Source organism: Harpia harpyja, chromosome 19 (genome assembly GCF_026419915.1).
Source record: "Harpia harpyja isolate bHarHar1 chromosome 19, bHarHar1 primary haplotype, whole genome shotgun sequence".
Classification (NCBI taxonomy): domain Eukaryota; kingdom Metazoa; phylum Chordata; class Aves; order Accipitriformes; family Accipitridae; genus Harpia; species Harpia harpyja.
In genome coordinates this window covers 3393186-3411615 of record NC_068958.1, presented here as the reverse complement: position 1 = coordinate 3411615, position 18430 = coordinate 3393186, and the positions used below count along the sequence as shown (strand labels likewise).

The 18430-nt window shown below is 40.7% G+C and overlaps 3 protein-coding genes across 6 annotated transcripts in view; all 3 read left to right on the top strand.

Annotated features, from left to right (window-relative positions):
• CCDC187 (coiled-coil domain containing 187) overlaps positions 1-4506 on the top strand; it is a 37281-nt gene extending 32775 nt beyond the window's left edge. Inside the window, exons 25-28 of the mRNA XM_052815671.1 lie at positions 1801-1985; positions 2552-2664; positions 3195-3363; positions 4316-4506. Coding sequence (XP_052671631.1) covers positions 1801-1985; positions 2552-2664; positions 3195-3363; positions 4316-4485 — 637 coding nt within the window. The 3' untranslated portion in view covers positions 4486-4506. The remainder of the gene's footprint in view (positions 1-1800; positions 1986-2551; positions 2665-3194; positions 3364-4315) is intronic.
• An 84-nt stretch (positions 4507-4590) lies between these two features.
• On the top strand, positions 4591-14518 carry LOC128154688 (uncharacterized). Of its 3 annotated transcripts, none has more exons than XM_052815672.1 (7): positions 4593-4809; positions 5371-5450; positions 5914-8816; positions 9743-10084; positions 11354-11497; positions 11969-12094; positions 12393-14518. In XM_052815672.1, exons 2-7 carry the CDS (start codon positions 5435-5437, stop codon positions 12546-12548), a joined length of 3687 nt encoding a protein of 1228 aa, XP_052671632.1. In that variant the 5' UTR covers positions 4593-4809; positions 5371-5434; the 3' UTR covers positions 12549-14518. The 3 variants fall into 3 exon arrangements, with proteins under 3 accessions (XP_052671634.1, XP_052671632.1, XP_052671633.1); XM_052815673.1 differs by having other exon boundaries at positions 4677-4809; positions 5377-5450; XM_052815674.1 differs by lacking the exon at positions 11969-12094 and having other exon boundaries at positions 4591-4809.
• Positions 14519-16517: 1999 nt separating this feature from the next.
• Positions 16518-18430, top strand: part of QSOX2 (quiescin sulfhydryl oxidase 2) — a 29250-nt gene continuing 27337 nt past the window's right edge. Inside the window, exon 1 of one of the 2 annotated variants that reach the window (XM_052814934.1) lies at positions 16518-16782. In XM_052814934.1, the coding sequence (XP_052670894.1) occupies positions 16533-16782 (250 nt within the window). In that variant the 5' untranslated portion in view covers positions 16518-16532. The remainder of the gene's footprint in view (positions 16783-18430) is intronic. The other variant, XM_052814933.1, reaches the window with a different exon arrangement.

Below are 18430 nucleotides of genomic sequence, written 5' to 3'. Positions count from 1 at the left end.
AGTGTTTCACTTAGGATTTAACCACAGAAGGCTTTTGTACTACACAGGGCTCAATTTTATGCTTAAACTCAAGCGTAGAGGTGTCATGTGAAGTGTCCAGTCAGAGGTAATTCAGGAGTTCAGTCAGACTGTTCTAAGAAAGCGCTGTATCCCCAGCATCCCTTTTTGCTTCCTGCTGAGCTGGCGGAGCTGAGCAGTGCAGATGAGCACCCAGCAGTATCCACACTTCTCAGAACAGTAGTCTTCCAAAGCAGGCTCAGATGAACAAAAATCTAGTTTGTTTCAGGAAAAAAAAAATGCAGTTAAAGACAAATATATATCTATATGAATTAAAAAAACAAACACCTTTCATTCAGTGTTACCCAGCCTGTTAGCAGACTGGTGAGTCAGGTTTGTGCATTTACTTAAGTCCCCACAGGGAAAGGCTTTCAAATAAATCCCTGCATGGAGCTGATCTATAATTCATGGTGTTATTGATTACAAGTCACAGAAATCTTTAAAAGGTTTCTTGGCTGTGCTTTCACTTCTTATTACTGACAAGCCTGCTCATAGGAGAACAGTGAATATTAGCGTCAGTCTAGAGCAGACAGGGAGGGCCTGGTGGAACTTGCAATGCACCCAAACTCCGGCTGCTGTGTGATTGTGTATAGATCTCTGTCCTACATAAGAGTGCAGAGTGGTAATTGTGATATCTATCCACCAGTGCAGGTATGTTCATGTTTTATACTGATCAGGAAGATGGTTAATAAGCAGGGCTGTAAGGGGATGGAAAGGGTTGGGAAATACTTTTAAAAATGAAAGCAAACTGAAATAATAAATAAATTGCCAACATGCAGAAAAAGCTGCTGGTTTGAGGTTTTGTTAATGGATGTTAAATACTAGAAACAAGTAATACAGAAACTTGTAATTATTATAAATGGACAAGCTTTTAGCTAAGAATTGGGAATACATCTTCTGAACTGGGATACTTATTTTTAAGTCCTTAAACATTAATGGTGTTGAATGCTATATAGGCCTGCTTTTTTCACATTTAAAAAAAATTGAATAGGGAATTAGCTTCTAGACACTGTCATATTGTTAATTTTAATCTATGCAAGAACATATTTAACTTTATAAACTATCATAGTAAACAAACAAACAAACCAAAAATTAAAAAAAAAAACCCAAACACCAAAACAAAAAGCCCACATGTAGATCGCTGCTTTTTCTGGACAGAATAACTTACTCAGCTGTGTATTCTAGAACTTGTACCGCTAATGGAAAAGCCTGTGAGTATGAATTGTGTTGCCTTGTGCTCTTGCAGTAAGGAGACTGTTTAGAAAATTTGAAGTCGCCATTGCAATCTGTATCTAATGTCCCAAATGTCCATAAGGTTGCAATGCTGTATTTAAAGTGGAAAATTTAATGAGATCTGTTGGAAACTGATACAGTATCATTGATTGGAAATGGATGAGGCATACATGTTCAGAGTTTGACCCTGGATTTGCCTTTTCAGTGCTGATGATTTCTTCAGTCTCCTCCTATTCTTGTCTATGAAGATTAGTAACCTGACTATATAAAATACAGTATCAAGTTAGAGGGAGGGGAATGGAGAAATAAATACATGATTTGGGGTGCTTCTGGCTTTACTAATTTGCTGGTTTATAAACCTATGTGCATGTGAGCACTCTACAGGTACTATCAAGCACTACCAGAAGCATTTAATTCATACCTTTATTGACTTCATATAGATTTGTCATGATTAACTTGGGAACATGAAAACAACTCCCAATCATTAATTCCTTGTCTAACTGTTTACAGCTTTTCTACTGAGAACAAGAAAACACCGGTACAGTACCAGAAACAGGCAGAGGAGTCCCCAAGTTTGGAGCAGTCCCTTGCTGTGCAAGGTCCTGATGTGTCTGAGATGGTGGCCGAGAAAATGTGTGGTGCTACTAGTCAAACCACAGGCTGGGTCTTTATGATTAAAGATTGCAGAAACACAGGTACCCAATAAAGATGATGTCTGTAGCAAACCATGTTTGTAACCACTTAGTCAAACTGAATGACTTAGGGCAAAAGTTGAAGTCTCAGCTGTTCTTTGGAGCAGTTCAAATGATCTTTCAGAAGAGGACTGTGAAGCTAATTAGCCCATGAGAGAGAACTTGCAATGTTGATATGTTCCTTGGTTACCTTCAGCGTGGGTTTTGGTACCAGGATCTGTGCAGGATTAGCAAGAAGAAGGTGTAACAAAGGTGTAAGTTGTTTTGTTGACGTAGCAGCTATGCATAGATGAAGAAAGAGAGAAAGAGCATAGATATTTCTGGAAGTGAGCTTTAAAGTTGCTACTGTGTAACTGGATGGTAGGTAAGGTAATGATTAGACAAATAAGGTCATTGGTCCTTTCAGCTTCTGTTGGTGTGACAAGGAACGTGTAGGGCAAAACTAAGTTACTCAAACTATAAATATCTTTAAATAAACCTTTTTGACTGAGCTAAACAAAAAGCTATAGTCAAGTTATTCATGGAAAAAAATGCAGCATTGGAAACTTGTAACTTGTTGTACCTTTCAGAGCTTAATGCTCAGGATCATGTTTTATTACCTCTGGAACATGCAAATTCAGCTAGAATGGATGAACCTATACCCACACCCATTACAAGAGAAGGCAGAAAGTGTGCATTTCTGGTAAGGATCACTTCTGGAATTCCATTTCTGCCTAAAGAAATGGTGCCCCAGGTTATATTTGTGTTAAGATGGAACCAGCACAAGACTCATTTGGCAGTTACGAACATCAAGTAGAAATCAGACTTGTGTGCTAGTTATGTGCACTTCACCTAAAGACTAAGTTTTGACATGGGCTGGTTTACCACAACTTTCCTGCCCCTTCCATTTTGTCTATGTTGTTAACTGGTGACAATGTGTTTAAGCCATCTCCTGTGGGTAAGTGCTGTGCTGCTCCAGGAGAAACTAAATCTGTCCCTGGAGCAGTAAACTATTATTTGCCCATAGCAGCTGCAGAGGCTAGTCCCTTTCCTATTTCCTACATCAGTGACACAGCCCCAACGTGGGTATATATGCACTGGAGTCCATGTGTGCTTATGTATATCTTAGTGTGAACATGTAGATTTAATCTCTGATCTCTTAACTATTCTTTCTGCCAGCAAAGTCCTTTTCCCTTAAGACATTAAGTCTGTCTCTTAATATTTACATTCTAGGAATCTGTTCTGGAGGAAAAGGCACTTATTTCAAACCCAAAGATAGATCCTAAAGACAATGAAGATATTAATCCATGCGACAGCAAGTTCACAGTGAAAGGCTTGGAGATGCTTTCTACTTTGTGTAACTTATGCCTGGTTCAGGCAGAAAATACTCTTCAAGGAACTGGTAAATCATATTTAATGCTATTATGTCCAATCTGTTTCAACCACTTCAATCAAACTTTAATCCAGACAGAAAGAGAGACAATCTTCTCATTTATTACCTAAGTGTCTTGCTCACTATACCCAATATATAAATCACTGCCAGGAAAGGTGGTGGAGATCTCTCAAAGGTTTATTATGAGATATGATTATACTGCTTCCTCAGAACAAAATCATAACTTATTCTGATTGTGTCATTAACAATTTACTCTCTTTTGAGGCATTTTTTAAATAATTTAAGGGTGTTCTTTTTAAAAGAACATAGATCAGTTGAAGATAGACTTCAACAGGACATGCTGGAGTTATTTTTGTTTCCAGGTTTTATCCTCAGTTCATATTTCTTGCTCTCAGTAGGACATATAAAAAATAAAACTGGCTGTTTATATATGAGCCAGTTTTATCATTTACGTAGTTCTGAGTATGCATAATCTCTGTATTATAAATATTTACATATTGTGGCAATATTTTGTATTTGTGTTGCCCTTCTAATGAACTATCTTTCTGCATTTATTCCTAGATACCATAGTGAGGGAGACTATAGATTTGTGTAACTACAACTTAAACAGTGGTCTTGATGATAGAAGTTTGGCATAGGCTGCACCTTAACTAGATTCTTAAGCCTAGCTTTGAGCATGTGGATGTCAAATTGTCTGAAATAAATCCCATCCTTCAGGCAAAGAGAAATTTTTCCATGGACTTCAGTGGACCACAATTTCACCGTTAGCATTTTGACTTCATTTTCTATATTTGGCAAGGAGTCTTGTGCTGTTTCATAACCTAGAGTGTCAGAGCATAGGCACTGCCATAAAATCTAGTAGCAAGCCTTAGATCCTTGCAGTCATGGCTACTTTGTGGGACTGAGATTAAAAAAAACCACCTGTATTTGCTTTCTGTGCTGAATAATCTGTGTATTTCAGGTGATGCTACATCATCCTTAGAAGATCTAGAGAAAGAGTCTCTGATAGTGGAGAAAGCACACAAGGAGCAGAGAAGTCATAAAACTCTAAGAGAAGAGCAGGATCCCTGCAATCTGTTTCAGGCCTGTGGCAAGCTTATAATTTTTCTGAACTGGGTTTTTCTCACATAAATTTTCAACAGAAGAAATCCTCAGTATTTGCTGTCATGGAGATACTGTGCTTGGAACTCAGCTTGCAGGCAGAGAAGCTGAAGTTGTATTGAGGTTTTGTTGTACCATGTTAAAATATTACCCTTAAGTCTGGGGGAAGTCCAGTAGCAATTCACTGTATATTCAGTGATATTTTTTTTTATCACACTCTCTGCAGGCTGGGAAAAGGAAGAAAGCTCTTTCTGATGATGATGAAGATGAGGAAAGAAGATCAACACTGATTTCAAATGAAGCTACATTAGTGAAAACCTGGTTAAGAAAAGAAAGGTCATCAGAAGAACAGAGGTACTGTATCTGTCAAGGCTGAAACCTTCAGTCCTATCTCCTGATTCTCTTTCTGACATGTCAAACCTTGCCTTGCTTGTTTTATGCCCATGGTTGTGGTCCTCTTGTGGAAAGAGGAGACAGACCTGAATTACGTTAGTCTGGGATTTTTTTGTCTTGTATAGCTTAAAAGAAGCCAAACAAACAATAACACCACCACCACCCCCCCCCCCCCCAAAAAAAACCAACCAAACCAAAAAACTCCTTTTATAAAAGTTTGACGATACTTGTCACATTCATCAAACATTGCCTGCCAAGTTTTCTTAGGCGATCTAGTTCTTTGGAGTCAGTTGAAGGGGTGTTGAAATCTGTTTTGGCGGGGGGGGCGGAAATTGTCTTCAGAAGGCTTTGGACTAGACAGAAAGCATCTGAAGTAACAGTTAAAACACTTTGCATTATGCTGTCTGTAGGTAGCTAACACACCCAAATAAATTTAATGTTCTAGTCAACATTTTTGAATGACAGTGCATACCATTTGCTTCATAATTTCAGTTTAATCCAACTATAATGTTGTATTTTCAGATTTAGCACAGACTCTGAGGGAAAACTGGAAATCACACATATAGATGAAAAAGCATATTCTGAAATGCCTTTGTCAAAAGGTAAGAAATACCTTTTCCCAGTAGGGTTTTTGTAGTTATTTAACATACAGTCTGCATAACAGCTCTTCCTGGAGTTTGTCCGTACAGGATAATAGCCTACTACTTGTACCAGGTAGTGAAGCTACCTATTGGGCTAAAATAATAGAGATCTTAATGAAAATCCTGCATTCAAGCTCTTCTGATCAGCTACATTGGACACCGTTGTATTTGCTTGTTTGCTACTTTACTGAGTTCCTCATCTTTATTTGATAAATCTGATTTTTTTTTTTCTTTTTTTTGTACAATGATATTAAAAATAGTCCCAATCTTGACTGTGTATTTAATGCTACTGTCTTCTGAATGCAATTTACAGCTGAGGATTACTGGATTTGAATCCTAAGTTACCTGTCAGCAACCTCTTCTATAAAATATTTTTTTCTGAAATGCTGATTTTTTTAAAAAAATTTTCTTTTAAATGTTCCAGTTAAAGAAGTGGAAGTGCCTGTCCCTTATGAGATCCGTCAGGTGGATGGTAGTCAGTGTTTGAAGCATATGAACCATATTTCTCATGAAGCTTTTGATGAAGAACTAAATTTTAAAGCATTTTCCGAAGGATTAGCTTCCACTGAATCATCATCCAAGTCAAACAAATTCTCTCTGAGATGTGAAAGTGCCAAATCAGACTCTTCACTCCCAGAATTTCAGAAAGTGTCTGCGTTTTGGATTGACATCTTGGAAAGCTCCATTTCAGACTCTGAATTGGAGCTGAAAAACGGAGAGGACACAGATGTCAATATCCCAGAAGAGTTTGTCTATGACAATGGTGATGCATTTCCTAATGTTTCAAAAGACATGCTAATAGCAATAAATAATGGAAAGGAAACATTACCTAGTGACAAACACGATGGACATGAAGTGCCCAAAGATGACAGCACTGAGACTTCATCACACTCCCAGAAATACCCTGGAGATGTTTCAGATCATGGCTGCACTGATAATTTGCTTGCTTTCATTCCATCAGACAAAGCAAATGCATTCAAAACAAAGTCGGCAGATTCCTCCCAGTCTGATAACCCTGCCAAGGGAACAGATAAGCCACATCTGGATGCCTCAGAAAACCACAGTAGAAACAAAACCTGTTCTCAGGAGATCACAAAACAGGGTAAAGATGCAGTTGCCAGTTCTTCATGCAGTAATGATATTTACTCACCTAAGATCTATGAACAGCAGAAACCTAGTTCTACAACTAGCAGAGTGAAAAAGGATGGTGGAATTAACAGTTTATTTGTGGATCAAAATAGAGACCTAATGGGGTTTCCGCTGACGGGTTCTTTGAAATATCTAGATTTGGCTACTGACCAACTTGGGAACACTGTCTCTTTTCCACCTGACAAAGATACTACAAATAACAAACTATTAGCATGCCTAACTTCAAGAAACTTCTCAGTTTCAGGAGGCAAAAAGAATCATGCACAGCTTTTGAACAAGAGACTCGCATCCAATGAACTCAGTGAGATCGTATCTCTGTCCACATCCATGCCAGGAATTTCTGAGGAAGTCCATACAGAAACCAATTCATTTGAGCCTTTGCAAAGGGTGGCCACAGGAAATCAAAATAACTCAACAACTGAAAGGCAAGCCATAAAGGAAGCAAGGAGGGGACTGTTTTCTTCTGTCTCCTCAAAAAAGCAATTGTTTCAAGCTGAGAACTGCTCTTCCAAAGGTGAAGATGATACAATTTTTATTAGTGATGAGGGTCTCCCTCCAACTGATGAGGATACCTTGTCAGAAATACTGTCTCCTGTTGATGAAGTATTGTCCTATGGAAGTGCTGACTTGCCATCCTCTAATAAAAAGGATTTGTCATTTCCAAGTGAAGATCTTCCTCCTCCCCCTTTAGGTGCAGATGCAATGAAAAATGATGATTCTACCTTCAGTATGGAGGATTTCCCATCTCCACCAGAACAAATGACAGTCTCAGAGACTAGACAGTGTATGGATGAAGATGTATCACTGAAAATGGATGCATTGCCCCCATTACCTGATAACTCTGTGCCTGAAGAATTTCCCCTGCTCAATCAAGAGACAACTGATGCTGTTTCAACTCAGGATGGTAGTCTCTCAGAACAACCTTTAGTTAAAGATATTTCCAGTGCAAAGGAGGACTTATTAGAATACCAACAAGGAGAACATGAGACACCTTTGCAGCATTTGGAGTTTCTGCCTGTGTCAAATCCTATTTCTTCTGGTCAGGCCAGTAAAAGTCCTGACTTCATGATGAAACAATGCAAACCATACTTAACACTGCCCAAAGCTGAGGAGGACAGTGATGACCCATTATTATCATTTGAAATTGGGGACAGAGTGTTAGTAAAACAGACCCAACCTGGAACCCTAATGTTCAAAGGACGGACTTATTTTGATAGTGGCCATTGGGCTGGTGTTGCACTTGACAAAGCTGAAGGTGATAATGCTGGAACTTACAAAGGGGTGAAGTATTTTGAGTGTGCTCAGCAGTGTGGTATCTTTGTCAGACCTGATGAGATTTCACACCTGTTGGGGACTAGTGAAAATGGTTCCAATTACACTGGGGATGAAGAGTCTGACTCCCATGATGATGAATCCTTCGAAGGAGACTGCAAATACTCTGAAGATGATGAGCAGGGAGGAGGGCTTACAAAGCAGAAATCGGAAGACAAAACCAGTGCAGGAGGATCAGAAGTGAAAGAAAACCAGTCTAGGTTACACATGGCCTTGCTGTCTGGAAAAGGGCAAAAGCTTCCACATTCTGACCAGTGTAAGTGTAACGAATTCCTTTGTCAAAATAACTTAACATGCTTGGGATCAGATAAAGAAAAACCAGGACTGACACAAATAAAACAAAGGATACTTGCAGATGTGCTTCCAATGAAAAGTCAGACTGGTAACACAGATGAGGTAAACACAAGCAGAAATATTTGTTGTGTGGTAGAGGATCAGAAAAGAAATAAACTTGCTGATGATATTGCAAGTGAACTCGGTAAAAAACTTCTGTTTGACACTTTAATTGCATTTTCTGAAACAGCTCAACACAAATATAAAAGTGCCTTTGAAAAAGACGTGATTAATAATGGCAAAGGCCTAAGACAAGAAGACAATCAGAAACTGTTTCTACTCAAAGAAAATTCAGTTACTATCTTATCTGAACAATCAGCAAAGGTTTCTGATGTTTTACTGTGTGATTTTGATATGCTTAGCATTCATGGTTGTCACACAGTAGCAGAAAGAATTGTAACTAAATTTGTAGATGATGCAGTTAAAGAATATAAGAAGATAAAAAGAAAACATGGATCAAAAGCAGACAAGATATTTCATTCATCTTCGGAGACTTCTCCAACCACTTTGCCAGTAAGTACAGTGAGAAAGTTTTTGTCTAAAGTGTTGGACCTGAAATTGGGTCTACACAGGCAAGCATTTGTGTTGTCCAGTTGTTTTTCATCACCCATAAAAATTATATCATGTCAACATTTGGAACCAGATTGCTCACTTAATCTGACCCATTCCTCATTTAAGGAATTATCCTGCAGCCAGTGGATAGCATGTGTATGGGGGGACAAGGATGAGCAGAGCACAGGGATAATGACTACAGCTAGTCCAAACAAAGCAAATGGAACTTTTTTGTTGGAATTTGTCAGTTAGTCAAAATTGATAAATCTGCACAAACTTCAATTTTTTTATTAATTTCAGGGCAAACCTGGACACCTGTCAGCTCATCTGCCTGACTCCTTTGCAGCTCCTGGCTGTGAGACCTTCAGCTTTCTAATTCTGTCTTAGCTCTGCAGGCAGCTTCTAGTAAAGTCAAGACTCTCAGAGCTGCTGGACTCTCATTTTTCTTTCAGCCCCCTGGGAGACTGGAACCCCAAATGAAATGGAAGCTTCTGATGCCTGCTGCTTCCAATCCCACAGTGTCTAGTTTTTACTTCTGAAATAGTCCATCAGGAAGTACTACCACAGAAAGTTTAAAAAAAGAAAAGTTTTGCTTTGGGGGGTTGGGGAGAGCAGTTCCAATTTAGAACAAAAATGTTTCAAAATGTCAAAAACTTTCATAGAACTCCAAATTCAAAATTCTTTCTAACTCTGAATTCTGCCAAATATAGTTAACGATTTTTTTATGAGATATCAGTAAGTCTTTCTTTGAGCCCATGCGCAAGAAGATGGTTTTAAGTGTAACCCTACTCAGCTGCTAGTAATCTCAATATTACCTGCTAATACCTCAAAAAATGTGGAAAAATATGTAGTATGTCACCTGGCTTTTCTTTTTCTTTCTACTGAAGTTCCTTATAGAAATCCTTGATGCTGGTGTTTTTGGAAGCTCTGAAGACTTTGATCAGCCTAATTCTGACCAGCATATGCTGGTGGGACAAACACAAAAGCAATACTTGTACAAATCAGATCAGTGGCACTCAGGTCCTTGGAAGAAAAGTGTGGAAGTTTCTCTTGTGATACCACATAACAGTTCATATGTTAAGAAATTGTCTGCATATGCTGTAGAAGAATTGTGGACCCCAGAAAACATGTATTCAAATTTCAGGAGAATCAATGTGCCAAAGCACTTTGAATGTAACAATCTCCCAGGGAACGATTTGGAAACAGAAAGCAAGAGGATGTATAATCAGGTATTTGTAAAGTGCTAACTGTTACTACACTTTTCTAGTGTTCTGTAGGCTGACTCATATTAGCTAGTACTTAATATTATTCTAACTGCTAACATTAAATATAGCTAAAGGAACACTGAAAGAGGTATTGCAAAATACCGCTTCTGGTAATCTACTGCAAAATAATTCTACTAGAATAGTTGTCCTTGCTGTGATACAAGCCTTTTCCTAGAGCTCTTCGATCATAAGACCCTGGACGCCTAGCCCGGTGTCTGTTTTGGGTCTGTTCAGAAAAAGCCAAGCTTCTTGGAAAGCTGCAGCCTAAAGAATCCAAGTCTCCTGCCTTGGATGTCCTGCTGAGTTTGGAGAGATCTTCATGTTCCTCAGCATCCCGAAACTATTGAGTTTTGTGGACCTCTCTCTACACCAGAAGATTAAAGGATCCCACGGGGCCTTTTGTATAAGACTTCTGTACTTAGTGTTCACGCACTACTGTCCAGTATCTTCTGCTGTACAGGTTTACATGTTCTCTAGGCAATGGTTGTCACGATATCAGCTATAGGAACATCAGGTATGCAGGTGTTCCTGCACTGACATGCAAACCTCTACTGTCATGTCCTGGTTTCAGCTGGGGTAGAGTTAACTGTCTTCCTAGTAGCTGGTACAGTGCTATGTTTTGAGTTCAGTATGTGAAGAATGTTGGTAACACCGATGTTTTCAGTTGTTGCTAAGTAGTGTTTAGTCTAAAGTCAAGGATTTTTCAGCTTCTCATCCCCAGCCAGTGAGAAAGCTGGAGGGGCACAAGAAGTTGGCACAGGACACAGCCAGGGCAGCTGACCCAAACTGGCCAACGGGGTATTCCATACCATGGGACGTCCCATTTAGTATAGGAACTGGGAAGTGGGGGCGGGGAATCGCTGCTCGGGGACTAGCTGGGTGTCGATCGGCGGGTGGTGAGCAATTGCACTGCGCATCATTTGTACATTCCAATCCTTTTATTATTGCTGTTGTCATTTTATTAGTATTATCATTATTAGTTTCTTCTTTTCTGTTCTATTAAACCGTTCTTATTTCAACCCATGGGTTTTGCTTCTTTTCCCGATTTTCTCCCCCATCCCACTGGGGGGGGGGGGGGGAGTGAGTGAGCAGCTGCGTGGTGTTTAGTTGCTGGCTGGGGTTAAACCACGACATGTCACCAGCCTAACATCCTTCAGAAGTGCTAAGAAAACTTTTGAAAGGGTATCAGTGAGAGATTCTGTTTGTGTTGGTACTGTGGTTTTGTTGTTACAGGTTATATTTGATTTGACCTGTGAGTTGCTACGTGCAGAATATCAAGTGACTGCAAATCCAAATACATTTCCATGGATGAAAGAAAATTTGGGATCTTGCTGTTCCAGGCGTCTTTGCAGGAGAACAGATGTCAGGGAGGTCAAGGTACATTCTGGAAATGGAAAGTGTACAATAACAAGAGTCAGTGAAGAGAGCAGATATTGCGATGGCAAAAAGACAAAAATGTGAAATTTGGAAGGATTATGGCAGTATAAGTGAGGTGATTAGAGAAGAAAATAGCATTGCTCTGAAATGCTTGAATAAACATAGACTGAGCTGATTAGTCTAAATATTCCAAGTGTATGGAGTTCTGTAGAGGAATGGGAATTGGGCTTCTAAATCTCCCTGGTCATGACTATCTTGGGTGTAACCTCTAAAGTAATCTTACGTTTAAAATGTGCTGTAAATATTTGTTGGCCAGTATGGATCAGCTGCTTCTAGATCAGTTCCCTAAAATTTGGAATGTTTCTAGATGTAAAGCTGGATCTTCATACTAGCACCTGTCACTCATTTGCAACCTTCACAGTGACAGAGTTCCTATGAGAAGAATTCTTTTTGGCCTTTCTTATTTTGTAGACGTTTGTTCAGGGTGAAATTATTAAAATAATGAACCTGGAAAAGAATGACTTAGAAATGAAAAGGAAATTCCTTAATATGACCAAGTATGGAAACTGTAAGAGAGACAGAGTGGACCTTATGCTGGTAAGCAGACTTTCAAATGGACATTTGTTTACTTTCTCTAGGTTTAAACTAGAAATTCTTATGCTTTTGTGAGAATCATGGTTACTTAAAATAACTTCAGAACTTCAAGTTATTGCCTTCCTTTTCAGTATACTTGCAATAATAATCCAGTATTTCCAGTTCTTGCAAGTGGTTTAAATAAATTAAATTAACAATGCATATATAAAGTTGTTGGATTAGGTACAGTGTCTTAGTACCTTTCAGAACTGACCATGCTCTTATTCTTGAAGTAAACATGCATATTCATGTTATATTTCAGATTCAGGAGCTCCGCAAAGAAGAACCTCGGTGGACTTACTATGATGATGATGAATTAACTGTGAAGATGAAAATGGCTGAAGACATATTTGATAGCTTGATCCTTGATACAATCAGAGTTCTTAATATGATTTATCTGAGAAAAGCCTGTGATTAAAAGTTTTCCCTAAAAGGCCCTAATGGAGGAATTTTAAGCTCTGATTTTTTTAGGCAAGAAATGCATGATTTAAGAATTTTAATTCTGAACTTGTACCCAATAACACTGTGGCCTTGGCCTAATTTGTCTGTTCATGTTTACAATGAAAGGATGTAAGCAGAGACTTAATCAGACAGAAAAATATTACACAAAATATTCTTGTGTTTTGTGCTTTGGGAATGCTCATCAAGATCAATGGTCGTTTTAGACTGATGTCACACAATCTAAAGGGTGAAAATTTTATTCTTGTCTGTTGGGGTTTTTTTGGTCAAGATAGCACTTTATTCACTTATGCATTTTTAAGAGCACAACATGTTTTAAAATTGTATACAAGTCAATACAAACAGGGTTCAAAACCATTCTATGTGTAAATTATTTTATTCTCTGTTATCATGTTCAGGTTGTGAATGATAAGTGAATCATATTTTGAAAATAACATTCAGAAAATTGTAGGTGACTCTCTTAAGAATGTAAATGTGCAGACAGAATTAAATCTAGAAATTGAATTGCTGTGGACCTCTGTAGTTTGGAATAAACTCCCCTGTCTGGAACAAGTCTAAAACCTTTCCTGATGGGTACAGCAAAGTTAAAGGTGACTGTGCACCATTATTGTTTTTTTATTTTTATTTTTTTAATATGCTGTGGAACTGCTTAAAAGTAGCCTAGAGATGGCTTCAGAGATGTGGCATATGGAATGATTGTGCCCTAGCAGGATCTAGAGTCAGACATTCAGTTGTAATGTCTACAACTGTATGTAAATGAGACAAATACTGATGTAATGCACTTTAAATGGGATACTTTTCTATCAGTAACTCCAATTTCTGAAAACTAAATATGTGCATGTGAATTGCATGATAAATAACCTAACCACAAGCCCTTTGCATTCTTACAACTTCTAAACATAGGGTGCTGAGGATGTACTTTAATTGGCAAAAGAGAGAAAATCAATAATTCTACTCTTTTGTATTGGCAAAATTGGAAAAAAATCAAGATTTTTAACAAGGAAATAGAAGCATTCCCTGAGCACGGTAATTGTTCACTATGTATATTGCTGTGGTCCCACCTATTTTGCATTGAGAAGACCAATGATAATTTTTTTTATTTTTTATTTTTTTTTTTAAATAAATACTGTGCAAATATTTCTTACTGGAATTCAGAAACTGTTCATTACTGAATAATGGAATGTAAGTAGATCTGATTTATTCAAATCCCATTCATTCGGGGTGTCTTTCAAATAAAATGAAAAGCAGGACAATCAAGTATAAACTATATATAAACTTATATTTTAAATAACAATATTTACAATCTGGTTTTGCTTGGAAAAATAGAAATACATTTTATGTTTCTATTTTTAAATACTGATGGCTTAACTGTTTTCATACTGAATTGTTTTCTGAATAAACAAAATAAACCCCCTGTATCTCATTTTTATTTCTTTTACTGAAATCGATTAGAGTTGCAGATTATACTGGACACACTGCTGTTCTCATTAGCGAATGGGAGTAGTTTTGCAGACAGCTCCTGGGGATGTTAAAAAGCCCTGTCCTGCTAGTTGCCATATGAACAGAAATAAAAAGGCAACTTCTGCCCCAAGTGCATTCACTGTTGATCTTATCCTATAAACTATTTTCATGTCCCTAGTGGTACATTTTCTTAAGTCTCTGACTTTGATCCTCATTGATTAATTAATCCAAATAAGTTATTTGTTCTGAGATTAATGTTTTCTTGTTGTCAGTTTATAGTAGAATTTAACTCAATTTTTTTTTTCCTGGACTTATAGACAAATTGTTGGATACAATGATAAATCTATATATTGAAGCACTACAGTTTTTCAGTTTATTGTCACCACGGTTTTGTAGCAGCAGCAGGTTTCTTGTGTTCGGAATGAAAGCTATTAAAAATATCACTTACGAATAGTGATAGTGAATGAATAGTTGAAGGACTCATTTTATTCAGACTGGTGCCTTATGTTATGCTATATGTTACACCTGAGGAAGATAACCATTATATTTGCAATTAGGTTTGCGAGTGAACCCTTGCAAGATGCTATATACAGAAGGACATAGCTGTAAAGTAACTACTGCTGATGAGAATAAAAAGTGTACACACAGAACATGTCAGACATATTTAATATCCCCCACCATTCTGTGTTCAAAACCTTAGATTCTGGCACCCAGATATATTGACCTGCTCACTCAGTGGCAAGACTTCAATATCAAGATTACTCTCCTTCAAGGTCTAATATTTTGTTTGCCTTGGTTTTGATCAATATTAACCTCCTGGGTCAATAAATCTTGATACTAGCCTCAAGAGGAGTCATTATCTTTCATAGAAAATGATTATTTCTCAGTTAAACCCTACATTTAATTTTCCTGTAATCCATCTCTTTCATCTTCATACGTTTAACAATTCTTCTGAATAAAATGCACTTTAAAATGTCTTAGGCACTGCAGATTTTTAAAATCCTAATTAGCAGCTGCCACAAGATTTTCTCAATTCTTTGAAGCAGTTGGACTCTGCTATTGTAACCATCTAATTCTGTTGCTTACAGTACCCAGGAAAAATAGAGACAGAAACTCCCTCAGCTAGGATGTGATACAAGCAACCACATAACTGATAGCTGTGGATATGGATGCAAAAGATATGTGACTGAACCACTTCAGATATGAACGGTCAAGAAAAGAGAGGATCAGGGAAAAATAAAGGCAAAGGTGGCAGAATCTGTTACTCAGTTCTCAGAAGAGAGGATTTTTATTGTATATAAGATTCCCACCCTTGTACTGCCTGTGCATTACTGGCCAGAAACAATGATAAACTAGATTCTAACCTCTGAATTTACACCGGTGGGCCTGAAGTAAGAATTTGGACCCAGTTGTTTCCTACTTGCTCTTGAAGGATTAAAAGAAGTGTTTGTGAGTAACAGAAGCAAGAATTATCTTTTCGGGGACCTCAGTCTTTCATGATCTGAGTTTTAAACTCCTCTGAAGTCATTCTCTGGGGACGTTTTCGCATTGGTTTTCTGCCTCTGTTATGAAAATTCTTGAGCCTGTACTTACAAATGAAAGGAGACTTTCATACTGTGGCTACAGCTATAAAAGGTGCTAAAATCCACTACTAGTGCACAACCAGTCTGAATTTACTAAAAGGACAAGAGTTTCTAACATCCTCTTCAGAGCTCGCAGCGTCCTATGTGCAGCCTTTCATCGCATCTTCAGTTTTGAGGAGAAACGGCTCTCTCCCGCCGAGTGACGTACTTTGGGATCAAACACTTCTTGACCCAAAGGCTTGTGCTATTTTGATCTCTTCTCAGCGAGAAGCTTCGTGAAGTTGAAACTTCTGTTTCTATAGCGGATTGCCCCATAAAATCGTCCACCAAGCTATCTCCGTTGTTTTAACCTCATTAGTTTTACTTTTTTCCTTAAGACAGTCCCCCCCCGAGGGAAACGTGGCTCTAAACACAGCGGCAAAGGCTTTATTTGTGGTATGTCCTTGTCACCAGGGTTTGGTGACACACTTGGGCCTTGAAGGGGGAAGGAGGGAGCGACCCTACCGCCTCCCTCGCCTCGCACCTCCTGGGCTAAGGCGGGGGGGGGTAAGGACATGGCGGCCGGCGGTTCGTGGAGGGGGGGGCGGCTGCCAACAGGTGGGTCCCCACCCGGGGAAAGGCCGTGTCACCCTCCACGGCCGGTGTGGCGTTGGGAGCAGCGGGCGGCGCCGCCTCGCTTTCTTTGGAGGGGGGGGGAACCCCGCTCCCCTCAGAGAAACAGGGGCCGGGCCTTCCCCTCAGTCAGCCAAAGCACCGGGACGCCGAGGCGGGAAGGAGCCCGGGTCGGGAGCCGGCTCCCCGCGGCCGCCGCCCCGGCACTAGGCCGCATCGCCACGGCCGGCGCGTTGCTATGGCGCGGCCCCGCCCCGCCCCTCGCTGCGCGCCGCTGGCGTCCCAACATGGCGGCGGGCGGCGGCGGGCCGCTGGCGGTGCTGGCCCCGCTGGTGCTGCTGCTGCTGCTGCTGGCGGCGGCGGCGGCGCGGTTGTACCGGGCGGGGGAGGACCCGCTGACCGTGTTGGCGGCCGGCTCGGTGCGGCGGGCGCTGCTCAACTCCTCGGCCGCCTGGGTGGTGCAGTTCTACAGCTCGTCCTGCGGCCACTGCATCGCCTTCGCCCCCACCTGGCGGGCCCTGGCGGGGGACGTCAAAGGTGAGGCGCCGCCGCCGCCCTCTCCGCGGCGGGCTCTGACCGGGCCCCCCCGCAACCGGGGAGCGGTCACCGCCGCCGCCCGGTTCTCCACAGCTCCGCCCGGCCTGAGGTCGGGCTGCCGCGGGCCTGACGCGCTGGCCGGCGGCCCCTCCGCCCCCGCGGCCGCCCTCGGTTCCCCGGGCCTTGGCCGTCGGTTCCCCGGTGTCGGTGCTGGGACCGGGACACCCGTGTGGGGCCGCAGCGGTGCCTCGTCCTGCCTCGTCGCACGTGGTCACCCGTGGGGCAGCTGGGCTGCAGCGGGGGCCTTGGCACGCGTGAGCGGCAGCGGGGCCTCGGCCGGCCGTGTCACCCGTGGGCTTCGGCGGCGAAGCCGTGGGCGCGCTTGGTCTGCGCCGTGGTGCCTTGGCGTGCGCGGGTCGCCCCTCTTCTCGCTTCTCTGGTGGCGGGCACGGCCCTCGCCATGCTGCCAGAATGGCAGGCAGGACGAAGCGAGGCGTAGGTGTTGGTAGCAAGTCTCCAAATTAAAGGTTTCGTAGGAATCCAGGGATAAAACATCGCCACCGCCTCTCACGCACACCGAGCGGATTTACGGCTGCGGATTTACACGCAAGCGTCTCTGTGCCTTGCAGCATGCAAGTGGATGCGCTGAGGCGCAGGAGGTATGTTTAGGCTAAACTCTTTGAGGCAAGATCTTTATCTTCTGAATGTTTTGTAAAGAGACTAGCCTATATGAGAGGATAAACGAAAAATAAATGTTGTGGTACTGGAGGGGCCATGCATGTGTTTGATTTATATCTTGCAAATTCAATATAGCATGAATGGACTAGAAGGGGGAAAAGGACCGCCAGGAAATAATACAAAAATCAAGCTAAGCAAGAGTCAGATCTTCAGATTTATCAAATAGTGACTTAAAAAGAAGTGGTGGCCTCCACGGTTTAGACTGAGGGAGGCCTGCCTTGCTGTGTCTTAGTCTGCTCGATTTTTCTGGCAGGCGCTGAAGTGTTTTCCTCTATTTGTAGATCTAAGGAAAGGAAACAAACAGGCTCCTCAGGTATGGGTTAAATTAAATACCTCTGGTGGTGAGAAGACCGAGTTTGTAGGAAATGTTATGCTTAATATAGTGGTGTTAAAGGCTTTTAAACCACTCTTAATTTAGCATTTGACCCAAGAGACGTTTTCAGGATGGAGACAGCAGTTCTAATGTATTCGTATGGTTTCAGTTTGAGAGGGAGTGAAGAGCTCTGGCTTTTCTCTGGCAGACTTGTATGTGAAAAGTGTTAGCGATTAACGTGAAATGCAGGTGCAGTATTAGGTACACGTGGTTTTAGATACACAGAAATGGAGGCCTACCCAAAAATAGGTCCTGATGAACTCGTCACACACTGAGGATTGCTGACTGATGAGCAGAAAATGAAAAACGGAGAAACATGGAGCAGTAATGGTTTCAGAATATTTCAAATGCTCCTTACTTGCATGGGTTTTTGTTTATAAAAGCAGGGTTTTTTTCTGTTTTCTTTGCATAAGTTTGTGTAACATTTTCACCTTTTAATTTGATTTGCTTGTGGCTAAAATAGTGTTAGATTTTCTTTTTTTTTTTTTGAGGAAAAGTAAGAACAAGGTGTTTGAACACTGCAGTGAAGATCATGAA

Coding starts and splice junctions, on each gene's coding strand:
- LOC128154688 (XM_052815672.1), top strand. Junction 10,085..11,353: donor GCAAGAGGATGTATAATCAG/GTATTTGTAAAG, acceptor TTGTTGTTACAG/GTTATATTTGATTTGACCTG. Junction 11,498..11,968: donor CAGATGTCAGGGAGGTCAAG/GTACATTCTGGA, acceptor CTTATTTTGTAG/ACGTTTGTTCAGGGTGAAAT.